Source organism: Heteronotia binoei, chromosome 15, assembly GCF_032191835.1.
Source record: "Heteronotia binoei isolate CCM8104 ecotype False Entrance Well chromosome 15, APGP_CSIRO_Hbin_v1, whole genome shotgun sequence".
In the NCBI taxonomy this organism is placed as follows: Eukaryota; Metazoa; Chordata; class Lepidosauria; order Squamata; family Gekkonidae; genus Heteronotia; species Heteronotia binoei.
The window spans coordinates 6,021,370-6,047,442 of NC_083237.1; the positions used below are offsets into that span (position 1 = coordinate 6,021,370).

The 26,073-nt window shown below is 48.8% G+C and overlaps 1 protein-coding gene and 1 non-coding gene across 2 annotated transcripts; one reads left to right on the forward strand and one right to left on the reverse strand.

The window, feature by feature from the left end:
* Positions 1–2,335: 2,335 nt before the first annotated feature.
* TM9SF1 (transmembrane 9 superfamily member 1) lies at positions 2,336–24,653 on the forward strand. Its single transcript, XM_060255979.1, has 4 exons — positions 2,336–2,692; positions 5,164–5,977; positions 17,169–17,442; positions 24,207–24,653. The coding sequence occupies exons 1-4, from the start codon at positions 2,378–2,380 to the stop codon at positions 24,598–24,600; spliced, it is 1,797 nt and encodes a 598-aa protein (XP_060111962.1). The 5' UTR covers positions 2,336–2,377; the 3' UTR covers positions 24,601–24,653.
* On the reverse strand, positions 17,060–17,130 carry TRNAG-GCC (transfer RNA glycine (anticodon GCC)). Its single transcript has one exon. It is a non-coding gene; the product is annotated as a tRNA-Gly (tRNA).
* Positions 24,654–26,073: the final 1,420 nt, after the last annotated feature.

Here is a 26,073-nt window from a genome sequence, read left to right on the forward strand (position 1 = left end):
CTGGGAACCTGTCCGCCTTTTTACCCCTTCCCCCCTCCCGGTATGCTGCTGGTCCTCTGCCCCTGGTGACCCCCCTCCCCTCTTCCTTCCTCCTTTGCTTGAAGGGGGGACAAGGGGAGCCGCAGGGCCTGCAGGTGGTGGCCCCAGGCAGTCTGGTGAGTGGGGAGGGGCGCTGTTGGCCCCCTGGGGAGCGATTTGGGGGTGGGAGGGGCAAACTAGGCAACTACCTAGGGCGCCAACCTTCTGGGGGCACCAAATTGGGCACCTCCGCATGGGACTCGGTGACGTTATCAGTGCAGGAGGGGTGCCTGAAATTTGCCTTGCCTACGGTGCCAGTCTAGGGCAGAGGGGGGGCATAGGAGCCCTTGCCCTGCTTGGGGTGGAGGAGAATGAGCTCCGTGAAGGCCGCGCAGGGGATGGAAAAGGGTGCTGAGTGGGCATCCCCTGCAAAGATGCATGCCCAGAATTTAGGGTTGCCAACTCCCAAGTTGGGAGGGTGGTTCCTGGAGATTTGGGGGTGGAGCTTCTGGAGGACCGGGGCCTCAGTGGGGGGCAGCCTCCGAAGCGCCCCTTTTCTCCCCGGGGAACGGGGAGAAAACATATGAAGCTGCCTTATACTGAATCAGACCCTCGGTCCATCAGTATTGTCTGCTCAGACTGGCAGCGGCTCTCCAGGGTCGCAAGCTGAGGTTTTTCATGCCTACTTGCCTGGACCCTTTTGAGTTGGAGATGCCGGGGATTGAACCTGGGACCTTCTGCTTACCAAGCAAATGCTCTACCACTGAGCCACTGTACCTCCCTTAAAGTTCCGTTCGTTCCTTGTGAACATATGAAGCTGCCTTATACTGAATCAGACCCCCCTCAGTCCATCAAAATCAGTATTGTCTACTCAGACTGGCAGTGGCTCTGCAGGGTCTCCAGCTGAGGTTTTTCACGCCTACTTGCCTGGACTCTTTTTTAGTTGGAGATGCCAGGGATTGAACCTGGGACCTTCTGCTTACCAGGCAGATGCTCTACCACTGAGCCACCAGCAGTGAGCCACCAGCAGTGGCTCTCCAGGGTCTCCAGCTGAGGTTTTTCACGCCTACTTGCCTGGACCCTTTTTAGTTGGAGATGGCAGGGATTGAACCTGGGACCTTCTGCTTCCCAAGCAGATGCTCTACCACTGAGCCACCGTCCCTCCCCTGACCAGCAGTGGCTCTCCATGGTCTCAAGCGGAGGTTTTCCATGCCTACTTGCCTGGACCCTTTTCAGTTGGAGATGCCGGGGATTGAACCTGGGACCTTCTGTTTACCAAGCAGATGCTCTGCCGCTGAGCCACTGTCCCTCTCCTGGTTGCCAGTTGAGTTAGTTTCAAGGTTTTGGTTAGATTTACTGGTTAGATTCAAGGTTTTGGTCATGACTTTTAAGGCCTTGAGCGGTCTGGGACCGATGTATCTACGGGACCGCCTCTTCCACTACGGCCAGTAATCGAAAGCTGCTGGTGATCCCTGGCCCGAAAGAGGTCCGGTTGTCCTCAACGAGGGCCACGGCTTTCTCAGTCCTGGCCCCAACTCGGTGGAACGCTCTGCCAGAAGACATCAGGGCCCTGCGGGATCTTTTACAGGCCCTGTAAGGCAGAGATGTTCTGCCAAACCCTTTGCAGAAGGACAGCTACGGTTGCCGTCCTGGCACTTTTTCCTCCCCACCCCCTCTTGGGGGGATTCTCCCACCCCCCTGATGTGATCCAATAACTGAATAAAAGCACTTTAAAGACGCCATGAGGTTTTTAAAAATTTTTAATGTAATTGATTTTATATATGTGTGTGTGTTTTTTACGGTTGTACATTGCTCTGAGCCTGGCGTTAGCCGGGATAGGGCGATTCATTAAATGTAATATAATAATAATCTCTGCTGTCCGGAGGTCAGTTATAATTCTGGGAGATCTCCAGGTAGAGATCTTTAGCTACCCCTGGTGTATAGGGTCAACAGCTGGATGGATTTAATTAAGGGGGAACAACTGGTGAAGCAATAAAGATGTCAAAATAGGAAATAATCATGTAAGCGAATCCTTTCTAATTGTGGGAAGTTAACCGAGACTCTGTTTTTAAACGGAGGCTAGATGGCCATCTGATAGCAATGCTGATCCTGTGAACTTAGGGGGAGGTGTTTGTGAATTTCCTGCATTGTGCAAGGGGGTTGGACTAGATGACCCTGGAGGTCCCTTCCAATTCTATGATTCTTTTACCATGTGGCTGCCCACCTGGATCGAGCATTGGTTGGAGTGCTGACCGAAACCAAAACTGTTTGGTAAAGGAGGTCATTCACTAAAAAGTCTCTTTTCTTTCTTCCCAGCCTCTCTCCCATCCCGCCCCTCCACCCCGATACCAGACCCATAATGGCCCCCCGCCCCTTCCTCGTCCCTCTCTTCTCCCTCCTTTCCCTCTTCTCTGCAGCTTCCTCGGAGTCCCATTACAAGCAAGGGGCTTCGGTGATGCTGTACGTCAACAAAGTGGGACCGTACCACAATCCCCAGGAGACGTACCATTACTACCAGCTCCCTGTCTGCTCTCCGGAGAATATCCGCCACAAGAGCCTTACTTTGGGGGAAGTCCTGGATGGGGATCGCATGGCCGAGTCCATGTACGAGATCCGGTTCCGTGAGAACGTCGAGAAGAAGGTTCTCTGTGGGATGGAACTCTCGCCTCAGCAGGTAGGGATTCTGACGTCTGGACTGGGGGGAAGAGGCAGGGCCGTGGAAGTAGCATGACTGCAAGGATTCCTGACCTTATTTTTTAATTTATTGTTATTTTATTTGGTGAATTTATATCCCGCCCTTTCCCAGACGGGCTCAGGGCGAATTGGAAAAGAAAGGTCCCCTGTGCAAGCACCAGTCGTTTCCGATTTTGGGGTGACGTTGCATTCACAACGTTTTCACGGCGGACTTTTTTTACAGGGTGGTTTGCCGTTGCCTTCCCCAGTCCTCTATGCTTCCCCCCACCACCACCAGCAAGCTGGGGACTCATTTGACCGACCTCGGAAGGATGGAAGGCTGAGTCGACCTCGAGCTGGCTACCTGAAAACCCGGCTTCCGCCGGGGGATCAAACTCAGCTCGTGAGCAGAGCTTAGGACTGCAGCACTGCAGCTTTAACACTCTGTGCCACGGGGCTCTTATAGAAAGTAGGAAAAAGGAAAGGAAAGGTCCCCTGTGCAAGCACCAGTCGTTTCTGACTCTGGGGTGACGTTGCATTCACAACGTTTTCACGGCGGACTTTTTTACGGGGTGGTTTGTCATTGCCTTCCCCAGTCCTCTACGCTCCCCCCCCCCCCCCCGCAGCAAGCTGGGACTCATTTTACCGACCTCGGAAGGATGGAAGGCTGAGTCAACCTCGAGCTGGCGACCTGAAAACCCAGCTTCCGCCGGGGATCGAAGTCAGGTTGTGAGCAGAGCTTTGGACTGCAGTACTGCAGCTTTAATGCTTTGCGCCACGGGGCTTGATTACCTGTTTACAACCAGGTAAAACCAGTCAAATACAATAAAACCAATAAAATACAACGCAGTTCTATATAACAGAGGTGGGCGGGTTCATAGTGCAGGTTAGGATAGGATCAGTGGCCCAGATATAATAATTCAGATGATGGATCAGTGTGGGGGAGGATAACAGATGGTGTATAGGCAATAAGGAGAAGGACGCCCGCTTGCCTCAACCAAACACCTGGTGGAATGGCTCCGTCTTACAGGCCCTTAGCACAGGGGCGTTGAACTCATGTTTTACGAGGGCCGGATTTGACATAAATGAAACCTTGCTGGTTCGGGCCGTTTGTGTCGTAAAATGTAATGCCAGATAGTGGAGATGTAAACTTTATAAAGGACACAAACACGCTTAAAAGATTTTTTTAAAAAACTTAAAAGATGCTTAAAAGATTAGCACTCTTGCAACATTTTTGGTTATTTAACTGTTTCTGGTAACTGACAACTCTTGTTCTGAAGTATTACCTCAAAATCTGGAGGCAGTGTCTTTGCTCCAGCAATCTGTAATGCTGCTCAGGTGTCGTTCAGGTGTGTGCCCGTAAGTCGCAAGGCTACTTTTGATTTATTGACATTCGTTACAGAAATCTCATGGTCAGTGCTTTGAGCCTAAGACCCAGGGGAAAACATGAAACGGCTGGGCATTGCAAGCTTTTGTACACGTTGCTTCAAGCGCTGGTCAGCCCATGGTGAAAATAGAGCCTTTGCTCTGTATCTTGACTGAGCGAGCCTGGCAAAACAAGCTGTTATGCAGAAGGAAGCGAGAGAGGGAAAAGGAAGCGGGCAACAGTGAGTTGCTCGGAGGCCTGATAGGAGCCCTCCGGGGGCCTGATTCAGCCCCCGGGCCACATGTTTGACACCCGTGGCATAGACAGTACTGACCTTGATGAACCAGTGGTTTCATCCAGTATGAGGCAGCTTCATGTATCCATGCACAGTGTCTTTCCATAGTCAAATTTCTCACTGTGCTTTCTTATTGTAGTGAATCGTGTTGGGCTAGAATGCAGGCAACGTGGGTTTTATTTTTCTTGGGTTTGGAAGAGAATTAGATTAGATTTGGGAGTTATGGAAGCCAGACACCTCTGACTCCTTCTCCGTGGGGTTGACGGAGGGGAAGCAATTGTTGAGCCAAGGGCCTGGATTCTCAAGTTTCTTTTGTTTCCGTTTCTACACCTTGTTGTCAGCCCTCTAGAGCAGGGGTCCTCAAACTACGGCCCGCGGGCCAGATGCGGCCCGCTGAGGACGTTTATGCGGCCCGCCGGGTTATGGCAAAATTAGACCGGAAGTGACGTTCGACCTAAACCCGCGTTAGCAACGCACACTTCCAGCACTGGGCTGAGGCGGCGGAGACAGAGTGTGAGGTGATACCGAGGTGAGGTGAGTTCCCAGGCCGGGGTGTGTGGTGTGGGGAAGGGAGAGAGATGCAGAAGATGAAGAACTGACAGCCTGCGGCCTTGTACAGTAATGGCAGTCCGGCCCTCCAACAGTCTGAGGGACAGTGAACTGGCCCGCTATTTAAAAAGTTTGAGGACCCCTGCTCTAGAGGAACCGGACGACCTCCATGTGAGACGCGACGCCGGGCTAAGCGGAGCCCTGCTCTAACCCAGCAGGCCTCTTCTGACGTTCTTACGCCCGTGGTCTTTCTCTGTGGCAGGTAGAGCGCCTCCGGCAGGCTATCGAAGAGCTGTACTACTTTGAATTCGTGGTGGACGACCTGCCCCTCCGCGGCTTCGTGGGCTACATGGAGGAGAGCGGGTTTCTGCCCCACAGCCACAAGATTGGCCTGTGGACCCACCTGGACTTCCACTTCGAGTGGAACGGGGACCGCATCATCTACGCCAACGTCAGTGTGCGCGACGTCAAGCCCACCAGCCTGGACGACGTCCGGGGCTCGGGCGCCCTCTCCGTCACCCACACCTACAGCGTCCGCTGGTCCGAGACGACCTCGGAGAGGCGCGGGGAGCGGCGGGGCAGCCGGGGCGGGGACGACGGCTTCTTCCCTCGCACCCTGGAGATCCACTGGCTCTCCATCATCAACTCCATGGTGCTGGTGTTCCTCCTGGTGGGCTTCGTGGTGGTCATCCTCATGCGGGTGCTGAAGAACGACCTGGCCCGCTACAACCTGGACGAAGAGGCCTCGTCCTCGTCCTCGGGGGACGACTTCGACCAGGGCGACAACGGCTGGAAGATCATCCACACGGACGTCTTCCGCTTCCCGCCTTGCCGCTCCCTCCTCTGCGCCGTCCTGGGGGTGGGCAGCCAGTTCCTGGCCTTGGGCACCGGCATCATCGGGATGGCCCTCTTGGGCATGTTCAACGTCCACCGCCACGGGGCCATCAACTCGGCCGCCATTCTCCTGTACGCCCTGACCTGCTGCGTCTCGGGTTACGTCTCCAGCAACTTCTACCGGCAGATCGGCGGCGAGCGCTGGGTGTGGAACATTCTGCTGACCACCAGCCTCTTCTCTGGTAAGGCGCCCGATCGTGCTGAGTTCTCTAGGGCAGGGGTGGGATTCTAGCAGGAGCTCTTTTGCGTATTCGGCCACACACCCCTGATGTAGCCAATCCTCCCAGAGCTTATAGGGTTCTTCTTACAGGGCCTGCTGTAAGCTCCAGGAGGATTGGCTACATCGTGGTGTGTGGCCCAGGGGTGGAATTCTAGCAGGAGCTCCTTTGCATATTAGGCCACACCCCTCTAACATAGCCAGTCCTCCAAGAGCTTACAGGGCTCTTCTTACAAGGCCTACTGAAAACTCCTGGAGGAGTGGCTGCAGCAGGGTGTGTGGCCAGGGGTGGAATTCTAGCAGAAGCTCCTTTGCATATTAGGCCACACCCCTCTGATGTAGCCAATCCTCTGAGAGCCTTACAAGGAGCCAGACCTCCAAGAGCTTACAAGTGTGGCCTAATATGCAAAGGAGCTCCTGCTAGAATTTCCACCCCTGCTCTAGGGTATGGCCGACAGGAAGCAGAGGGACTGAAGAGAGCTAGTTTAGTGGTGAAGTGTGCGGACTCTTTATTTGGGAGAACCGGGTTTGATTCCCCACTCCTCCACTCACACCTGCTGAGATGGCCTTGGGTCAGCCAGAGCTCTGGCAGAGGTTGTCCTTGAAATGGCAGCTGCTGTGAGAGCCCTCTCTCACCCCCACCCACTTCACGGGGTGTCTGTTGTGGGTGCTCATACTGATTCAGAGAGAAGGGCAGGGTATAAATCGATGGTCTTCTTCTTCCATTCCTCATGGAGAAATATTTTTTGTTGTCTCAAAGGACTGGGTCACTCTCCACTTCCTGAAATGTGCCTTAGAATCATAGAGTTGGAAGGGACCTCCAGGGTCATCTAGTCCAACCTCTTCCTTTCTTCTTTCATTCCTTCATACCATCCCTCCCCAGTGACCTATCTTATTCCCCCCTCCTCCATTTTATCATCACAACAGCCTTGTGAGGTAGGTCAGGCTGAATATGTGTGACTGACTCAAATGTCACTCGGCAAGCTTCCATGTCACAGGTGGGATTCGAACCTGGGTTTCCCAGATCCTAGTTGGACATTAAGAACATAAGAGAAGCTATGTTGGATCAGGCCAGTGGCCCATCCAGTCCAACACTCTGTGTCACATAAGAACATAAGAGAAGCCATGTTGGATCAGGCCAATGGCCCATCCAGTCCAACACTCTGTGTCACATAAGAACATAAGAGGAGCCATGTTGGATCAGGCCAGTGGTCCATCCAGTCCAACACTCTGTGTCACATAAGAACATAAGAGAAGCTATGTTGGATCAGGCCAATGGCCCATCCAGTCCAGCACTCTGTGTCACATAAGAACATAAGAGAAGCCATGTTGGATCAGGCCAATGGCCCATCCAGTCCAACACTCTGTGTCACATAAGAACATAAGAGAAGCCATGTTGGATCAGGCGAGTGGCCCATCCAGTCCAACACTGTGTCACATAAGAACATGAGAGAAGCCATTGTTGGATCAGGCGAGTGGCCCATCCAGTCCAACACTCTGTGTCACACAGTGGCTAAAAATCTCAGGTGCCGAAAGTGCAGGACTTCCGGTGTAATGGCGTGGTGTCGCTAAGCACTTTCCCGAGCTCCGGGAATTGCTTTGCTTTGCGGGGCATTTGGGGGGACTTCCCGATTGGGAGTACCCCCTAAAGAAGCGTCAGAAGACGCATCGCAGTTTGGGGTGCCTTTTGGAGACTGGACGGGTAGCGGAGGCTCTCCGCCCGGCTCCATTGAATCCCTGTAGCCGATGCCCAGCAACACTGTGGTGACGAACCGGGCCACCGGACAAGGGAGCAGACGGAGACAACATCTTTTATCCGCTGCATCAACCAACAAGAAAGACTTGTAAGTTGAAACAATATTTCCAAAAAGTATCCATCGAAACTGGGGATAGTGTTGTGAAGCGAGTACTGATATCGGGAGACGCAGAAACTAGAAAGCAGAAACTAGAAAGCAGAAAGTGTGGAGAGAGTGTGGAGAAGCGGAGAAGCGGCGCGGAGCGAAGAGACGAACGAATGATACAGATGTCTGTTTAATGACTAAATTATGATATAATTGGACTTTGAATATCAAGAATAAGATCCAAGAAGAAGGAAGAAGGAAGAAGGAAGAACTTTGAATATCAAGAATAAGATCCAAGCGAGAAAACAGGCGGAGCTGACCGGGCAGAGAAGCGGACGGCGGGTAGACGCGGCGGCGGCAGAACTGCGCTCTGGAAGAAAAAGCGGCGGTCGGATCGATTGACGGACAGAGTAAGTAGCTGTTGGCAGGAAGATAGACGGAGAAACTTAAATGGAAAATAAACTGTAAAATGCTAGAGGCGGTAGGGTAAAGAAAGTGCAAGAGACAGGAAAGAAGAGAAGAACTGCTTGAAAGTGTTGTGGGCAAGATAGCTTAATGGTGGCAATGGTGTTGTTGAAAGTGAAACCATGAGGTGGGAAGGGAATGGCGTCTATCTGGGAGAGTTAGAGCGTTCAGGACTTGTATTGGTTTCCAGAGGAATGAAATTAAAAAGAGACTGAGTATATGATTTAGAAGGCATACATTGGATAAAGGGTGGAGAGATGGTTTTTAGCAGTGATTCCCTGCGGCTATCTCTCCACTGAAGATGGGTTTTTGACTATAAAGGAACTGTTTGGAATAAGCTGGAATAAACCCCCTAACATGGACAATTAAACTAAAGTGCAACAGGCCGGAAAAAGAAGAACAGAAGAAGGATAAACAGAGCTAACTGGAAAGGGAAAGTATAATATCAGATATATATTAGAAAAGACAATTATATTAAGGGTTCTGCAGTGATTGGGGAAGAAATTTATGGTTTATGATTCATGGTTTATGGTTTATGATACAGTTGCTGAAATAGGAGTAGTAACTCCACTGTGTAGTGGTATATTTTGGGTATTAGGGTAATGGTGTCATATATGAAATAGAAGTTGGAAAATTAATGAATTGTAGTTAAGGTAATTTGATGTGCTAAACTGAATGAACTGAACTGAATTGATTTGTTTGTGGCTATATATGGACTGAACTAATTAGTTGCATTAATTTAACTAACTGTATTGACTGTATTGATCTAATTAATTAAGGGGATTCTCTGAGTAAGGGGATAGAAAACAGTGGGTTTAGGAAGATAAAATAACATTAATACTTAACCAAGAGGTAAAGGAAATTTTGTAGAAAATAGAGATGGGACCAAAAAAATTGGGACAAGGTACCCCCTCACCCACACCTGGGGGAGGGGGGAAACTAGTGTCAGAGGCAACAAATCAAGATGCCATCGAGAAGCTACAAAACATAGTGACGGCTGGCTTTAAACAAAACCAGGAAGCATTAGAGGTGATGAAAGCAGACCTAATGGGACAGATAATAAAAACTAACAAGCAGGTTGAAGAATTCCAAAAGCAATTGCTAGGGAATACTCAGCAGATTCACAGTTTGACTGCTAAAGTGGATAAGATAGAGGGAAAAGAAAAAGAGATGTTCAACAAAGTTCAAGACAATGCAGAAAGAGTGGCCCAACTAGAGGAAAGGGTAATAAGACTAGAGGTGGAGAAGGCGGCCCACATATTACGCTTCCAGGACATACCGGAGGAAAAGAATGAGAATATAATAGAGAAGATTATGGAGATGTTGACTTTCGAAGACGAGGAATGTCTGGAGGGGGGAAGGAGAGACATTGAGTGGGCTAGAAGAGTCTCCTCCAACTACACGCGACGACATAACTTGGCAAGGGAGGTCCATGTCAAATTTGTGCACTCTGTAACGTGTGAAAGAATTCAGAGGAAAGCCAAAGAGCAGGAGTTGAAATGGAAAGATGTCAAAATTAAAGTGTTGAAGGATGTCCCCTGGGAAGTTCGACAGCGTAGAATTAAATATCGTAAGCTGTCATCATGGCTGATTAGACATTCAATACAATTTAGATGGCTAATCCCGGAAGGGGTTCTCTTTACATATCAGTCCAAAAGGCATAATATAAACTCGATGGAAAAATTAGAAGAATTTTGGGAACAATTTGTGGACTTGAGCAGTCGAGAATCGGAAACAGGGGACGAACAAGAAGAAGAAGAGGACTGCCAGAGCAACCCAGAAGAACGAACCGTACAGAGGTCGCAGAGAGACAGAGTCAGGACAAAGAACAGAATCAAAAAAGTCCAGAAATTAATACCTGATAGTATAGATATGTCAAAATGAGAACTAAGCCTGGATTGCAAATAACATCAGTGAATGTTAACGGCCTAAATGACCCACGAAAAAGACGAAGAATCTTCCAGCAACTGAAAAAGACCTCCTCCTCAATAATTTGTTTACAGGAGACCCACATTCAAGAAAAAGATATAAAATACCTGCAAAATGATAAATTAGGAATTCTCTATCATTCATCGGATCCGGAAAAAAAAAAGAGAGGAGTGGCTATTTATGTATCCAGATCTATTCACTCCAAATGTCTTTATATGGATAAGAAGGGAAGAATAGTGATAATAGAGATAGACCTTAATGGTAACAAAGTCATACTAGCCAACATCTACGCTCCTAATGAGAATTTAGAGAAATTCTACCAAACGCTACATAGAAAACTGATAGAATTGGAACCGAAGAATTGTTGCATAATTGGCGATTATAATGCGGTGTTCGACATGGAAAAGGATAAGAAATTTGAGCAACCAAAAAAAAGAAAGATACGGAACATCTTGCCAAAAGCTTTCTTAAAATTAGCAGACGAATTCAATCTATTAGATGCGTGGAGAACGAAGAACCCTTCAACTAAAGATTATACATTTTATTCATCGGCACACAAGTCCTGGTCAAGGATCGACATGTGTTGGATATCGGCTGACTTAGTGTTGTCGCTCCAGCAAGTGGATATTTTACCAAGTACTTATGCTGATCACAATCCTATACAGGTGAATTTAATAGGAACCTCAAAAAATTCTCGCTGGACTCTTAACTTGCAGATCCTGAAAGAAGAAAAATTTTTGGAAACAGCCAAGAAGGAAATCAAAGAATTCTTCCAATACAATTTAGTCAAGGATACCAACATGCATATTATCTGGGATGCATTTAAAGCCTTTTTTCGGGGAATTGCAATAAGATATGCAGCTGGAAGGAAAAAAGAACGATTGAAGTCCTATAAAGAGCTGGTTCTTAAATTAGGTGAGCAAGAGAAGCAATTAAAGGAAAGAAACACAGAAGAGATAAGGCTAAAGATCTCAGCCATTCAACATCAGATCAATTTATTATTAATGGAGGAGGTCGAAAAGAAGCTGAAATGGATGAAACAAACCCATTTTGAAAGTGCAAACAAAACTAGTAGGTGGTTGGCATATAAACTTAAGAAAGAAAGAAATAAAAAAATAATAAAGTTACTTAAGGATGAAGAAGGAAACGAGTTCACACAAATTAATCAGATGAAAATGATAATTCAAAAATTTTACCAAAAACTATATAAAGGCCAAAATATTGACAACGAACGACAAGACGACTACATAGCAAAGACCAAGCTGAGACAGCTATCAAAGGAACAAAAAGGAAAATTGGAAATGGCAATTACTACACAAGAGATTGTGGAGGCGATAAGCCAGCAGAAAATGAATAAAGTTCCAGGCCCCGATGGGCTACCAATTGAATTTTATAAAATATGTGCAGAAGAATTGCTCATTCCATATAAAAACGTAATTGAAGATACGCAAAAATATCATAGAGTCCCAGCATCTTGGAAGGAGGCGTTGATTTCGTTAATATATAAAGAAGGCACAGACCCAGCAGAAGTGAGAAACTATAGACCTATCTCCTTGTTGAACGCCGATTACAAGATCTTCGCCACAGTGTTGGCAAACAGACTTAAAAAGGTTATCGGCACCATCGTTCATGAAGACCAAACAGGTTTCATCCCAGGCAGACAAATGAGGCAAAATTTGAGATTCTTATTAAATGCTATTGAATTTTATAAAGAGCACCCAGAGAAACAAGTGGCGTTTATATTTGTCGACGCAGAGAAAGCCTTCGACAATGTGAACTGGGATTTCATTTTGAGATCATTAAAAGCAGTGGGCTGTGGAGAAAATTTTTGCAACATGGTGAAGACTATCTACACAGAACAAAATGCCAAGATCAATTTTAATAATATCAATTCGGATCTGATTGAAATAGCACAAGGTACAAGACAGGGATGTCCCCTATCCCCCCTCCTATTTGTTTTAACCTTGGAACTCTTGTTGCAAAGAATTAGAGATGAAGACAAAATAAGAGGTATCAAAATCAAAGGAGAGGAGCTGAAGGTTCAAGCTTTTGCAGATGATCTATTGTGTGTTTTGGAGGATCCCAATTTATCCATTCTTCATTTGAAAGAAACATTTAAACAATATGGACAAGTGGCGGGACTCAAGATTAATGTACAGAAGACGAAATTTTTCACCAAAAATATGAATAAAGAACAAGTTAGTCAATTTGAAATTCAATCGGAATTCGTACACGGGAAAAAAATAAGATATTTAGGAATCCAAATGACCAATGATTTGAAAGACTTATATCGAAACAATTATGAGAAATTAGTGAAAGATATACAGCAAGATTTAACTGGATGGAAGGATCTACATATCTCACTGCTGGGAAGGATAGCAACCATAAAAATGAATGTATTGCCAAGAATACTATTCTTTTTTCAGATGATCCCTATCTTGCTTCCAAAAATTTTTTTCCAACAGATCAGCAAAATAACCTCACTGTTCATCTGGCAGAACAAAAAGCCCAGAATTAGGCTTAAGGTACTTCAGGATAACAAACTTAGGGGGGGTCTTTCTCTTCCAGAATGGAATTTATACCATATGGCTTGCCGAATAACTTGGCTAACAGACTGGTTTACACTAAAAAATAAGAGAATCTTGGTGTTAGAGGGAGCGGGTCTGGAGAGAGGATGGCATGGGTATCTCTGGTACCAAAAACCCCCACAAAATAGCTTCTTTTGGAGACACGAGATAAGACGATCCCTCTTCAAAGCTTGGATAGAGATTAGGAAGTACTATTCTTATACGCCAACGTGGCTATCATCAGCTGAGGCATTTACCCACCCGAATCTTTACAACTGGAAAAATTTAACTTATCAAAACTTATTAGATGGACAAAATAATTTACGAACAGAAGAAATGGACCAAATGGATTGGTGGCTGCAATGCCAAATAAAATCAAGATACCAAAAAGACAAAGAATTTGGTTTTTCCAAGAAACCAAACGACCTTGACCAAATAATACAGACTGACCAGAAATTAATCTCCAAAACCTATGAGTGGCTGCTTAAGGAGAAAATGCAGGGAGAAGTGGTGAAAGAATCTTGGGTTAAATGGTTGAGAGACTTTGGCTATAGTATTGCTATAGAAGACTGGGAGAAATTATGGAAAAGAAATGTAAAATTAATAAAGCCAGCTCTGTATAAGGAAAATCTTTATAAAATGATCTATCGCTGGTACTTAACCCCAGATCGATTGGCCAAAGTCCACCCCAGCTATTCTGACAAATGCTGGAAGTGTAAAAGGGTAAAAGGGTCGTTATTTCATATTTGGTGGAATTGTGAACACGCCAAAAAGTATTGGGCGCTAATTAGTATTTGGACTCAGAAAATTTTAAAAATTACATTATATCATTCCCCAGAACTATATCTTTTAAATGTCTGTACTGAAACCTTTCCGCCTAAAATAATTAAGGTGTTAATGTATATTGTTACCGTTGCAAGAGTATTGTACGCAAAATACTGGAAGTTACCAAAGATACCTTCCAGAGAAGAATTTATTGTAAAGCTTATGGAAGCTGCAGAGCTGGATATAATGACTACAAGGTTACGTGATGGCAATATACAAAAATGCAAAGAGAGCTGGGAACCGATATTTTGTTGGGTAAAAAGTAAAGGTATAGTGTTGGACTAATGGGAATATACAAGCTATTCTCTGTCTACTCGCGGGATGTTTGGGAGGATGTGTGTGTGGTGGAGGGAGGTTGATATGAAGATGTGATTGTGAGTTTAGACTGTGAGATGTATGTATTGTATATGTATTGTATGTCAAATTGTTTTTGTTTTTCACCTGGGTGTAATAAAGAATTATTTACTGTAAAAATCTCAGGTGCCATCAGGAGGTCCATCACTGGGGCCAGGACACTAGAAGCCCTCCCACTGTGCTCCCCCAAGTACCAAGAATACAGAGCATCACTGCCCCAGACAGAGAGTTCCAACGATAAGCTGTGGCTAATAACCACTGGTGGACCTGTGCTCCATATGCTTATCCAATCCCCTCTTGAAGCTGGCTATATTTGTAGCCACCACCACCTCCTGTGGCAGTGAATTCCACGTGTTAATCACCCTTTGGGTGAAGAAGTACTTCCTTTTATTTGTTTTAACCCGACTGCTCAGCAATTCCATCGAATGCCCACGAGTTCTTGTATTGTGAGAAAGGGAGGAAAGGACTTCTTTCTCTACTTTCTCCACCCCGTGCATAATCTTATAAACCTCTCTCATGTCACCCCGCAGTCGACGTTCCTCCAAGCTAAAGAGCCCCAAGCGTTTTAACCTTTCTTCACAGGGAAACTGTCCCAACCCTTTAATCATTCTAGTTGCCCTTTTCTGCACTTTGCCCAATGCTATAATATCCTTTTTGAGATATGTTGACATCCGGGTCAGTCATGATACAAACACAAAAAGCAAAATTAGCAATTTTCATGAGGTAACAGTAGTTGGGTACTCAAACAGGAGTGTCAAGCCAAGCATATAGTGGTTCCCGATACTTTCTGGCATCTTCCATAGTCTCACCTCTCAACAGAGAAGACAGAGAGTCCAGCTCAGCTGCCGCTAATATTTTTCCAATCCGTTCTTTTTTTTTTTAAGTTAATTTTTGAATTAATTTTAAGAAAAACAAATAAACAGTATCAAGTGGTACAGATATACAATGTGCGATTAGTGCAAACTGAGAAAAAAACACAACATATATAAAGTATTCTAAAAATAAATCAGTTTCTGGTATACTACATTAGCCGGTAAGTGATCCATTTGTAACAGATAGCAAAGAGGTGTGAAAAACCTCAGATTGAGACCCTGGAGAGCCATGAATGGGGCTGTGGCTCAGTGGTAGAGCATCTGCTTGGGAAGCAGAAGGTCCCAGGTTCAATCCCCGGCATCTCCAAAAAAGGGTCCAGGCAAATAGGTGTGAAAAACCTCAGCTTGAGACCCTGGAGAGCCATGAATGGGGCTGTGGCTCAGTGGTAGAGCATCTGCTTGGGAAGCAGAAGGTCCCAGGTTCAATCCCCGGCATCTCCAAAAAAGGGTCCAGGCAAATAGGTGTGAAAAACCTCAGATTGAGACCCTGGAGAGCCATGAATGGGGCTGTGGCTCAGTGGTAGAGCATCTGCTTGGGAAGCAGAAGGTCCCAGGTTCAATCCCCGGCATCTCCAAAAAAGGGTCCAGGCAAATAGGTGTGAAAAACCTCAGCTTGAGACCCTGGAGAGCCGCTGCCAGTCTGAGAAGACAATACTGACTTTGATGGACCAAAGGTCTGATTCAGTATAAGGCAGCTTCATATGTTCATATATGTTCAAACTACAGCGTGCCGTAGTCTTATCACTTTTCTATCGTATAATGCAGGAGAGCAAGTAGAAGTATTAAAAGCCAATTTACTTAAAATAAGTTGCTCAGCAGTCCCGCGGTTTGTTCACCCGTTGGTCGATAGCGGGCGTTTTTGAATCTTTCCATTTCAACACTACTTGAGCAATTTCCTTTTTTTTTCTTTTTTTGATACCTTGTTACATTTCATATTACAGTCATTTAAATAAAACCACTTGCGGTGTTAGAGGGATGGTCACAGACAATCGGTTCTTGTGCAGTAGGCAGAGGTTGGGTTCGATCATGTGTGCCGTTTGAGAGTTCTCGTTTATCCAGTGGCAGGCCTCCAATGGCAGGCTGGTTCTTCGACCACTCTGCAGCCGCCGCTGCTGACCTTGGTGAACATATGAAGCTGCCTTCTACTGAATCAGGCCCTCGGTCCATCAAAGTCAGTATTGTCTACTCCGACTGGCAGCGGCTCTCCAGGGTCTCAAGCTGAGGTTTTTCACACCTATTTGCCTGGACCCTTTTTAGTTGGAGATGCTGGGGATTGAACCTGGGACCTTCTGCTTACCAAGCAGATGCTCTACCCCTGAGCCACCGTCCCTCCATCTCCCTCACCTACTTGCCTGTACCCTTTTCAGTTGGAGATGCTGGGGATTGAACCTGGGACCTTCTGCTTCCCAAGCAGATGCTCTACTACTGAGCCACCGTCCCTCCCCTGCTCTCCATGGCCTCAAGCTGAGGTTTTCCATGCCTACTTGCCTGGACCCTTTTTAGTTGGAGATGCCGGGGATTGAACCTGGGACCTTCTGCTTTCCAAGCCGATGCTCTACCAATGAGCCACCATCCCTTCCCTGACCAGCAGTGGCTCTCCAGGGTCTCCAGCTGAGGTTTTTCATGCCTATTTGCCTGGACCTTTTTTAGTTGGAGATGCTGGGGGTTGAACCTGGGACCTTCTGCTTCCCAAGCAGATGCTCTACCACTGAGCCACCCTCCCTCCCCTGACCAGCAGTTGCTCTCCAGGGTCTCCAGCTGAGGTTTTTCACACCTACTTGCCTCGACCCTTTTTAATTGGAGATGCCGGGGATTGAACCTGGGACCTTCTGCTTACCAGGCAGATGCTCTACGACTGAGAGTCCCACCCACCCTCCCAGAGCCACCGTCCCTTCCCTGACCAGCAGTGGCTCTCCAGGGTCTCAAGCTGAGGTTTTTCACACCTATTTGCCTGGACCCTTTTTAGATGGATATGCCGGGGATTGAACCTGGGAGCTTCTGCTTCCCAAGCAGATGCTCTACCACTGAGCCACCGTCTCTCCTCTGCTCTCCAGGGTCTCAAGCTGAGGTTTTTTACACCTACTTGCCTGGATCCTTTTTAGATGGAGATGCCGGGGATTGAACCTGGGACCTTCTGCTTCCCAACAGATGCTCGACCACTGAGCCGCCATCCCTCCCCCAAAACTGCAAAGCTTGCATTGGCCGGGAATTGAACCCAGGCCTCCCGCGTGGCAGGCGAGAATTCTACCACTGAACCAACCATGCCTTGGTGCTTCTCTTCCTCTCTCTCTCTCTCTGCCCAGCTCCCTTCTTCCTGACCTGGAGCGTGGTCAACTCAGTCCACTGGGCCAACGGCTCGACGCAGGCGCTGCCGGCCACCACCATCCTGCTCTTGCTGACGGTTTGGCTCCTGGTCGGCTTCCCCCTCACCGTCATCGGGGGCATCTTCGGCAAGAACCGGGGGGGCCCCTTCGACGCGCCCTGTCGCACCAAGAACATCGCCCGGGAGATCCCGCCCCAGCCCTGGTACAAGTCAACTCTGGTGCACATGACCATCGGGGGCTTCCTGCCTTTCAGGTGAGACTTCCGGAGCTGCTGGCCGTTTCACTTCCTGGTCCTCCAGGGGATTCGAACCGCCCCCTTGGGGTGGGAGAAACAGGCACGTCCCCCACAGCTTCGCCGCCGTGTCCTAGAGCAGGGGGCGTCGAACTCAGGAGGGCCAGATCTAACAGAAATGACACCTTGTTGGGCCAGGCCGAGTGCAGACCTATTTAATGTTTACAAGATTATGCACGGGATGGAGAAAGCAGAAAAAGAAGTACTTTTCTCCCTTTCTCACAATACAAGAACTCACAGGCACTCCATGAAATGGCTGAGCAGTTGGGTTCGAATGGATAAAAGGAAGCACTTCTTCACCCAAAGGGTGATTAGGATGTGGAATTCACTGCCGCAGGAGGTGGCGGCAACTACAAGCATAGCCAGCTTCAAGAGGGGATTGGATAAGCGTATGGAGCAGAGGTCTATAAGTGGCTATTAGCCACTGTGTGTGTGTGTTGGATCAGGCCAGTGGCCCATCCAGTCCAACACTCTGTGTCACATAAGAACATAAGAGAAGCCATGTTGGATCAGGCCAGTGGACCATCCAGTCCAACACTCTGTGTCACATAAGAACATAAGAGAAGCCATGTTGGATCAGGCCACAGGCCCATCCAGTCCAACACTCTGTGTCACATAAAAACATGAGAAGCCATGTTGGGTCAGGCCAGTGGCCCATCCAGTCCAACACTCTGTGTCACATAAGAGAAGCCATGCTGGATCAGGCCAGTGGCCCATCCAGTCCAACACTCTGTGTCACATAAGAACATAAGAGAAGCCATGTTGGATCAGGCCAATGGCCCATCCAGTCCAACACTCTGTGTCACATAAGAACATAAGAGAAGCCATGTTGGATCAGGCCAGTGGCCCATCCAGTCCAACACTCTGTGTCACATAAGAACAAAAGAGAAGCCATGTTGGATCAGGCCAGTGGCCCATCCAGTCCAACACTCTGTGTCACATAAGAGAAGCCCTGTTGGATCAGGCCAATGGCTCATCTAGTCCAACACTCTGTGCCACATAAGAGAAGCCCTGTTGGATCAGGCCAATGGCCCATCCAGTCCAACACTCTGTGTCACATAAGAACAAAAGAGAAGCCATGTTGGATCAAGCCAGTGGCCCATCCAGTCCAACACTCTGTGTCACATAAGAACATAAGAGAAGCCATGTTGGATCAGGCCAATGGCCCATCCAGTCCAACACTCTGTGTCACATAGTGGCCAATATATATACACATACGCACACACACACATATTTTTATCTAAGCCCCTCTTAAAGCTGGCTATGCTTGTAGCCGCCACCACCTCCTGTTGCAGTGAATTCCACATGTTAATCACCCTTTGGGTGTGTGGCGGAACTGGCCCGATTCTACCTTCAGACCCGGTCCCTTCAGCTCCCTATCGAGTCGCCAACTCCTGGAGGGAGCTATTTCCCCTCCTGCCCCTTGGGCGCGCTGCCACCACCTGCTCAGTCCCGGGGTTCAGATTGAGAGGAACAGGACTCCCAATCCCCCTCTCCAGCTGTGAGGCCAGGCCTCAAGGTCCTCTGCCACCCTGCACTTGGGTTTCACAGAGACCTCAGCACTTCTTTGGGGCACCCCTGGAGGATTGGCACCTTATCCAACTGCATGCCTTCCCCCTTCCCCGGGGCCCCCTTTATAAAACAGCGTGGTCTAAAGCGGTTTGGGGATCTATGTGGTACAGAGATTGCCAGTATTTAAAACAGAAAAAAAACATTTATTTAAAAGAGAAAAATATAGGAAAAGAAAAACACAAAACAAAAACAGTTGCCTTTAAAAAGTTAGCACAGCACAGCACCGCACAGCAAACAGCATAACAAAATAAAGGTGGTTTTTAAACGCATCGTACTGTCCCTGGTCTATACTTGATCTGCCTAAGAGAATGACTTACTTTGTCTTACTGCCTGGAGCCTCCCAGGCAGGAGCCCACAGGCAAGCAGCCTCCCTTCCCGAGCGCCTGCTGCAAACTGACTAACTCTTCCTGCTTAGCACATGGCAAGAACAACAGCCCTTCCTGCCTCTCTAGGAGACTTTCCCCCTAGCGTTGTTGGTTTGGCTCTGGAAGGGAGGGGGGGGAGTGAGGGGAAGGCTACAAAGCCTGCTGAATGGATTTACTGATCCCTGCCTTTTTGGATGAAGCACCAACACTCTCAGATGGCGTTTCTCCACACGTCCCCCTCCTTAAATTCTGAGCCGGAGGGGTTGCCTCCTACAGAGGTGACCCCGTAGCAGAATCCAAACAAACAAGGAGAAACCCATTAACCAAAATATTACACAAACATTCAGGTATTTCTCCAATAATACACAAAGTCCAGCACCCTAGGTGCCCATGTCCTTTCTGGACAAAACGTTGCATGGCTGCATGCAGCAGGAATGTCCAGTCTTTAAGATGTACTCCTCCATCTCCCAGGACCACCTCTGGAGTTTGGTGCTCTCCCTCCGTTGCTGCTGTTGCTGGGGTGAGTGGTCCATCAAAGGAGGAAATTCCTGGCCCCACATATGGGGATGGAAACTGCCCAGTCCCCACACAGTTGCTTCATCTTTATCCCTCATTGGTGGAATATTCCCTCTGTCCACTCTGTCCTCCCAGAAAACTACCTCTGGTGCTGCAAACAATTGCTGTCCCAGCTTCTTTTTGTCTCCTTCCTTCCTACCTATATGCACCACCATGGACCTCGCAGAGAATGGCTGTGGTATATTCACCTGCACCACTTGAACTGCCTTTCCCATTTTCTCCATAGCCCCCACACAGGTAGCATCGTCTAGATCATCCACAATCATATGGGGTCCCCCCCATTCCACTTTCCGTTCACCAGTATGAAGTGGCAGGGAAAGCATCACCCTATCCCCTGTCTCAACTTCTGAGAACTCCACTTTCTGGTCCCTTGCCAACTCACACAGTGGATCCAGCCTAGGGTCACTTTGAACCTCAGACAGGAACATTTCTGGCTCCCCCAGACTTCCTATCATCTGTTCCTTCAAGCCACCCCTAGTCCCACTGCTTCCAGAACACCCAGCCAACGTTTGATCTGGGTTCTCCGCCCCCTCAGTTGGTTTTTCAGTGTCAGCCAACTGAGCTCCTTCCTGCCTGGAAGACTCCACAGCATCCTGCTGCCCTTGCGGAAATTGGCACCCCTCTTCCCATTGGGCACACCCTCCTGCAGGGCTTGAGACAGGCTGGTCCTCCCCCTCCCCGGTTGGTGGTGAGGTGGCTTCCCTAAAGTTGCCTTCCTCCCCCCACCTTCCCCTGAGGGTTTGGCTTGGGTTCTCCGTCCCCTCGGTTGGTTTTTCAGCACTACCAAACTGACCCCCTTCCTGCCTGGAAGGTCCCACAGCTTCCCAGGATTCCTGTCTGCCCTGCTTCAAGACGACCTGTTTTGAGAGCGTCTCGGACGATCCCACTTCCTGTTCCACAGCTACTTGGTGAACCGGTTCCCACCTAAGGCCGCTCTGGACCCCCTTCTGGAACCGCTCCCGTTCCCCCAAGCCTTCAGCTATGTGCTCCTCTGAGCCCACATTAGCCTTGCTGCTCTCAGAACCTCCTGTGAAATCTCCACCCTCCACCTCGGTCTCTTCAGGATGCACATCCTTTACGCTAGACAGGTTCCCTTCCTCGCTAGGAACATCCACAGCCTCTTGCTGCACTTGGGGAAAGCTACACCCCTCTTCCCCTTGGGAACACCCTACTCCAGGGCTTGAGACAGGCTGGCCCTCCCCCTCCTTGGTGACTGCCCTCTCTTCGTCCTCAGTAACCTGGGCTACCTCCCCCTCCCTGGTTGGTGGTGAGGTGGCTTCCTTAAAGTTGCCTTCCTCCTCCCACTTCCCCCTGGGGGTTTGGCTGCGGGGTACAGCCTTGATAGAGTACTGGCCAACCACCAAATCCCGGCCCAATAACACTGGAACTGTTTGTTCCTTCATTACCCCACATTCAGAATAGGATTTACCTTCTTGTGGAGCCAAACCCCTGAACTGCTTTCGGGAGTGGTCTGGCCCCAGTTTAAACCTTTTAAATACAGTGGCTTTATAGGCCGCAAAAGTTATCCCCCCATCTTCCATAGGCATGCTGTGATAGATGGCTGAAAGCTCTCCAGTCAGGTTGCTACAGAGGTAAGACATATAGTCCTCCTCTGCAATCCCCCACTGTTTGGCTGCCCTCTCAAAGTTGGAGAGGTATATGGAGGGGTCTTCTCCCTCTTGGTACACTGCAAAGTCCTTAGGGGTGACTTGGATCTCTTTGCTTAGTTCAGCTTCCAGACGTAGCACCTCAAGCTCATGGCGACGTTGCTCTTCCTGCTCCCGTCTGTAGATTTCAGCTTTCTCTCTTTCTTCCTGTCTGCGGATCTCAGCTCGTCTCAGCTCTCTCTCTCTTTGTCTTTCCTCCCTCTCTCGTTCCTCCTGTCTGCGGACTGCATCCCTCTCTGCTTGTCGTTCCTCTCTCTCTCGTTCCTCCTGTCTGCGCTCTTGGTACGCCTTGGTACGGATTCTTGCCAGTTCCAACCGTAGCCGCAAGAGTTCTTCTGACTGGGTGGGAAACACTTTTGCAAGTGCCCCTGCATGCTGATGATACTCCAAAAGGAGGTCTTTCATATCTACTACAGTCATGTTGTCACACTCCAGCTTGTGCTTTGCACACTCTTCCTGGAGCTGTGGCTTTGTCATCTTAAGGATTTCCAGTTTCTTAGCACGCTCCATCCTAACTAACTAGACTTTCCCTACTCCAGTTGACCCGAAAATAAAACAAAACCGCTGTTGCTTTCTCTGGGTGCTTGCACGTATCAAAAAACAAAAATGCCTGGCCAATCAAGTTCTCTGTTTGTTCTCATCCCACCGCTGCCGCCAAGTGTGGCGGAACTGGCCCGATTCTACCTTCAGACCCGGTCCCGTCAGCTCCCTATCGAGTCGCCAACTCCTGGAGGGAGCTATTTCCCCTCCTGCCCCTTGGGCGCGCTGCCACCACCTGCTCAGTCCCGGGGTTCAGATTGAGAGGAACAGGACTCCCAATCCCCCTCTCCAGCTGTGAGGCCAGGCCTCAAGGTCCTCTGCCACCCTGCACTTGGGTTTCACAGAGACCTCAGCACTTCTTTGGGGCACCCCTGGAGGATTGGCACCTTATCCAACTGCATGCCTTCCCCCTTCCCCGGGGCCCCCTTTATAAAACAGCGTGGTCTAAAGCGGTTTGGGGATCTATGTGGTACAGAGATTGCCAGTATTTAAAACAGAAAAAAAACATTTATTTAAAAGAGAAAAATATAGGAAAAGAAAAACACAAAACAAAAACAGTTGCCTTTAAAAAGTTAGCACAGCACAGCACCGCACAGCAAACAGCATAACAAAATAAAGGTGGTTTTTAAACGCATCGTACTGTCCCTGGTCTATACTTGATCTGCCTAAGAGAATGACTTACTTTGTCTTACTGCCTGGAGCCTCCCAGGCAGGAGCCCACAGGCAAGCAGCCTCCCTTCCCGAGCGCCTGCTGCAAACTGACTAACTCTTCCTGCTTAGCACATGGCAAGAACAACAGCCCTTCCTGCCTCTCTAGGAGACTTTCCCCCTAGCGTTGTTGGTTTGGCTCTGGAAGGGAGGGGGGGGGAGTGAGGGGAAGGCTACAAAGCCTGCTGAATGGATTTACTGATCCCTGCCTTTTTGGATGAAGCACCAACACTCTCAGATGGCGTTTCTCCACAGGGTGAAGAAGTACTTTCTTCTATCCGTTCTAACCTGACTGCTCAGCAATTTCATCGAATGCCCATGAGTTCTTGTATTGTGAGAAAGTCCTTCTTTCTCTGCTTTCTCCATCCCATGCATAATCTTGTAAACCTTTATCATGTCACCTTGCAGTTGACGTTCCTCCAAGCTAAAGAGCCCCGAGCGTTTTAATCTTTCCTCATAGGGAACGTGTTCCAACCTTTTAATCATTCTAGTTGCCCTTTTCTGGACTTTTTCCAATGCTATAATATTCTTTTTGAGGTGCGGTGACCAGAATTGCACACAGTATTCCAAATGAGAACGCACCATCGATTTATACAGGGGCATTATGATACTGGCTGATTTGTTATCAATTCCCTTCCTAATAATTCCCAGCACGGCGTTAGCCTTTTTTTATTGCAATTACACACTGTCTTGACATTTTCAGTGAGTTACATAAAGTTGATGGTCACAAAAGTTGATGCAGGAGCTCACAACTTTCGTGCCAGTAGCTCGCAAAGTAGATTTTTTTTGCTCTCAAAAAATTTTTGAGATTTTCTTTGCTCTCTTTTTTGCAGTGGGATGATACAATTGTGCACTTTATTTCTACTAGTTTGGTGTGGCAGTTAAGTGTGCCGACTCTTATCTGAGAGAACCCGGTTTGATTCCCCGGTTCTCCACTCGCAGCTGCTGGAAAGGCCTTGGGTCAGCCATAGTTCTCGCAGAGTTGTCCTTGAAAGGGCAGCTTCTGTCAGAGCTCTCTCAGCCCCACCCACCTCGCAGGGTGTCTGTTGAGGGGGAGGAAGGGAAAGGAGATTGTGAGCCGCTCTGAAATTCTTAAATTCGGCGTGGAGGGCAGGATATAAATCCAATGTCGTCGTCTTCTTCTTGCTACATTGTAATATGTAATGCAATAATTATACAGCTCACGGCCCGGTTGCTAACAGGCCATGGACCGGGACCCGTCCATGGACCAGGTATTGGGGACCCCTGGCTTAGAGAGAACGTTGTGTCTTGACGTGTCCCCCATCTCTCTCGGCAGTGCCATTTCCGTGGAGCTGTACTACATCTTCGCCACGGTGTGGGGCCGGGAGCAATACACCCTCTACGGGATCCTCTTCTTCGTCTTCGCCATCCTCCTCAGCGTCGGGGCCTGCATCTCCATCGCCCTCACCTACTTCCAGCTGTCCGGCGAGGACTACCGCTGGTGGTGGCGGTCCGTGCTGAGCGCCGGCTCCACCGGCCTCTTCATCTTCCTCTACTCCGTCTTCTACTACTCGCGGCGCTCCAACATGTCGGGGGCGGTGCAGACGGTGGAGTTCTTCGGCTACTCGCTGCTCACGGGCTACGTCTTCTTCCTCATGCTGGGGACCATCTCCTTCTTCGCCTCCCTCAAGTTCATCCGCTACATCTACGTCAACCTCAAGATGGACTGAGCGGGCGCCGTCGGCTGGGGCTGTAAGGACGCTCGGATCTCCCGTTGGCCGAGAAAGGGCGTGACTCGCAGCGGGGGCTCCCGGCTTTTTGTCTACTCTGAGGCACAGCACTGGAAAAGTCTCCTTCGCCTTGGCCGGGAGCTCCGTTGAGTTCTCTGGAAATTTGGCTACTCGCGAGCTGCCTTTTTGTCGGAGGTGGGGGGGGAGGGAGGTTCGTTTTCAGAGCTCGTCTGCCGACGTTGGGAATTTTTCATCAGGAAGCGGGGAAGACATTTCCTTCTCTTCTCCCTTTGGTCAGGGCAGATAGCCAGTCAGGGAGCCTTGTAATCCAGCCAGTTAGGCACTGTTTCAAATTTCTCTCTCTCCACCCCCTCCCTTTGGTCAGAACAGATATCCAGTCAGGGAGCCTTGTAATCTAGCCAGTTAGGCACTGTTTCAAATTTCTCTCTCTCCACCCCCTCCCTTTGGTCGGGACAGATAGCCAGTCAGGGAGCCCTGTATTCTAGCCAATTAGGCACTGCTTCAAATTTTTCTCCCCCCTCCTTTGGTCAGGACAGATAGCCAGTCAGGGAGCCTTGTGATCTAGCCAGTTAGGCACTGTTTCAAATTTCTCTCTCTCCACCCCTCCCTTTGGTCAGGGCAGATAGCCAGTCAGGGAGCCTTGTAATCTAGCCAGTTAGGAACTGCTTCGAATTTCTCTCTCTCCTCTCCCACCACTATTATTATTTAAGATCGTACTTATGTCCTGGGGTTAGAAGCACATTCCTCGGCTCGCCCTGGTTGAAACCCATGGGAAGGCACCGGAATGCCACGGATGTCTTCCTATTGGCCGAGGTATCCGGTCAGCTGAGGAAAAAACCAGCCTCTGTTCCCCAGGCGTGACTTCCTCCTCCGATCAGAAAAATCTTTGCAGAATCAAGGTTGCTCCTGTTTCTGACCAATCAGAAACGATGAAGGTTTTTCCCCTCCCTCCCTCTGCCATGATTGGTCGAGGTTGGCTACCGGGGGGGGGGGGGAGGAACACCTCCCTAACTAACTGAAAGGCAGGCAGGCAGGGCTTAATGGATGCCAACAGTTGACCAGCACTCTGTCTCTTGGAGCTTCCCTCTAAAGGATTCCAGATTTGGGGGAGACTTTATCAACAATCAAAATTGTTGAATTTTTCCTTGACCCAATCCCTTTCTTTGGGACGAAGGGTGAAAACAGCCCCTCCTATCTCATTGGGGGTGGGAGAGAGAAGTGTCCAGAGAAGACTTGTCTTTATGAGGTCCACAGTGCATGTTGGAGTTTACGAGGGTTAGTTGCCGTTGGTTGCCCTCTTCCCACAGGATCCCTTGTAGGTTTGCTTGCTGGCCTCCATCGGCCAGGCGAAGGGAGCCGTGGGCCATTTCCCCCATGTCCCCTGGACCGCTAACTCTTCCTCCGCCACACTTTGACCAGCCCAGGCGTTGCTCTTGGATGGAAGGAGAAGAA

Coding starts and splice junctions, on each gene's coding strand:
- TM9SF1 (XM_060255979.1), top strand. CDS start 2,378: ATGGCCCCCCGCCCCTTCCTCGTCCCTCTCTTCTCCCTCCTTTCCCTC. Junction 2,693..5,163: donor TGGAACTCTCGCCTCAGCAG/GTAGGGATTCTG, acceptor TCTCTGTGGCAG/GTAGAGCGCCTCCGGCAGGC. Junction 5,978..17,168: donor GACCACCAGCCTCTTCTCTG/GTAAGGCGCCCG, acceptor CTCTCTGCCCAG/CTCCCTTCTTCCTGACCTGG.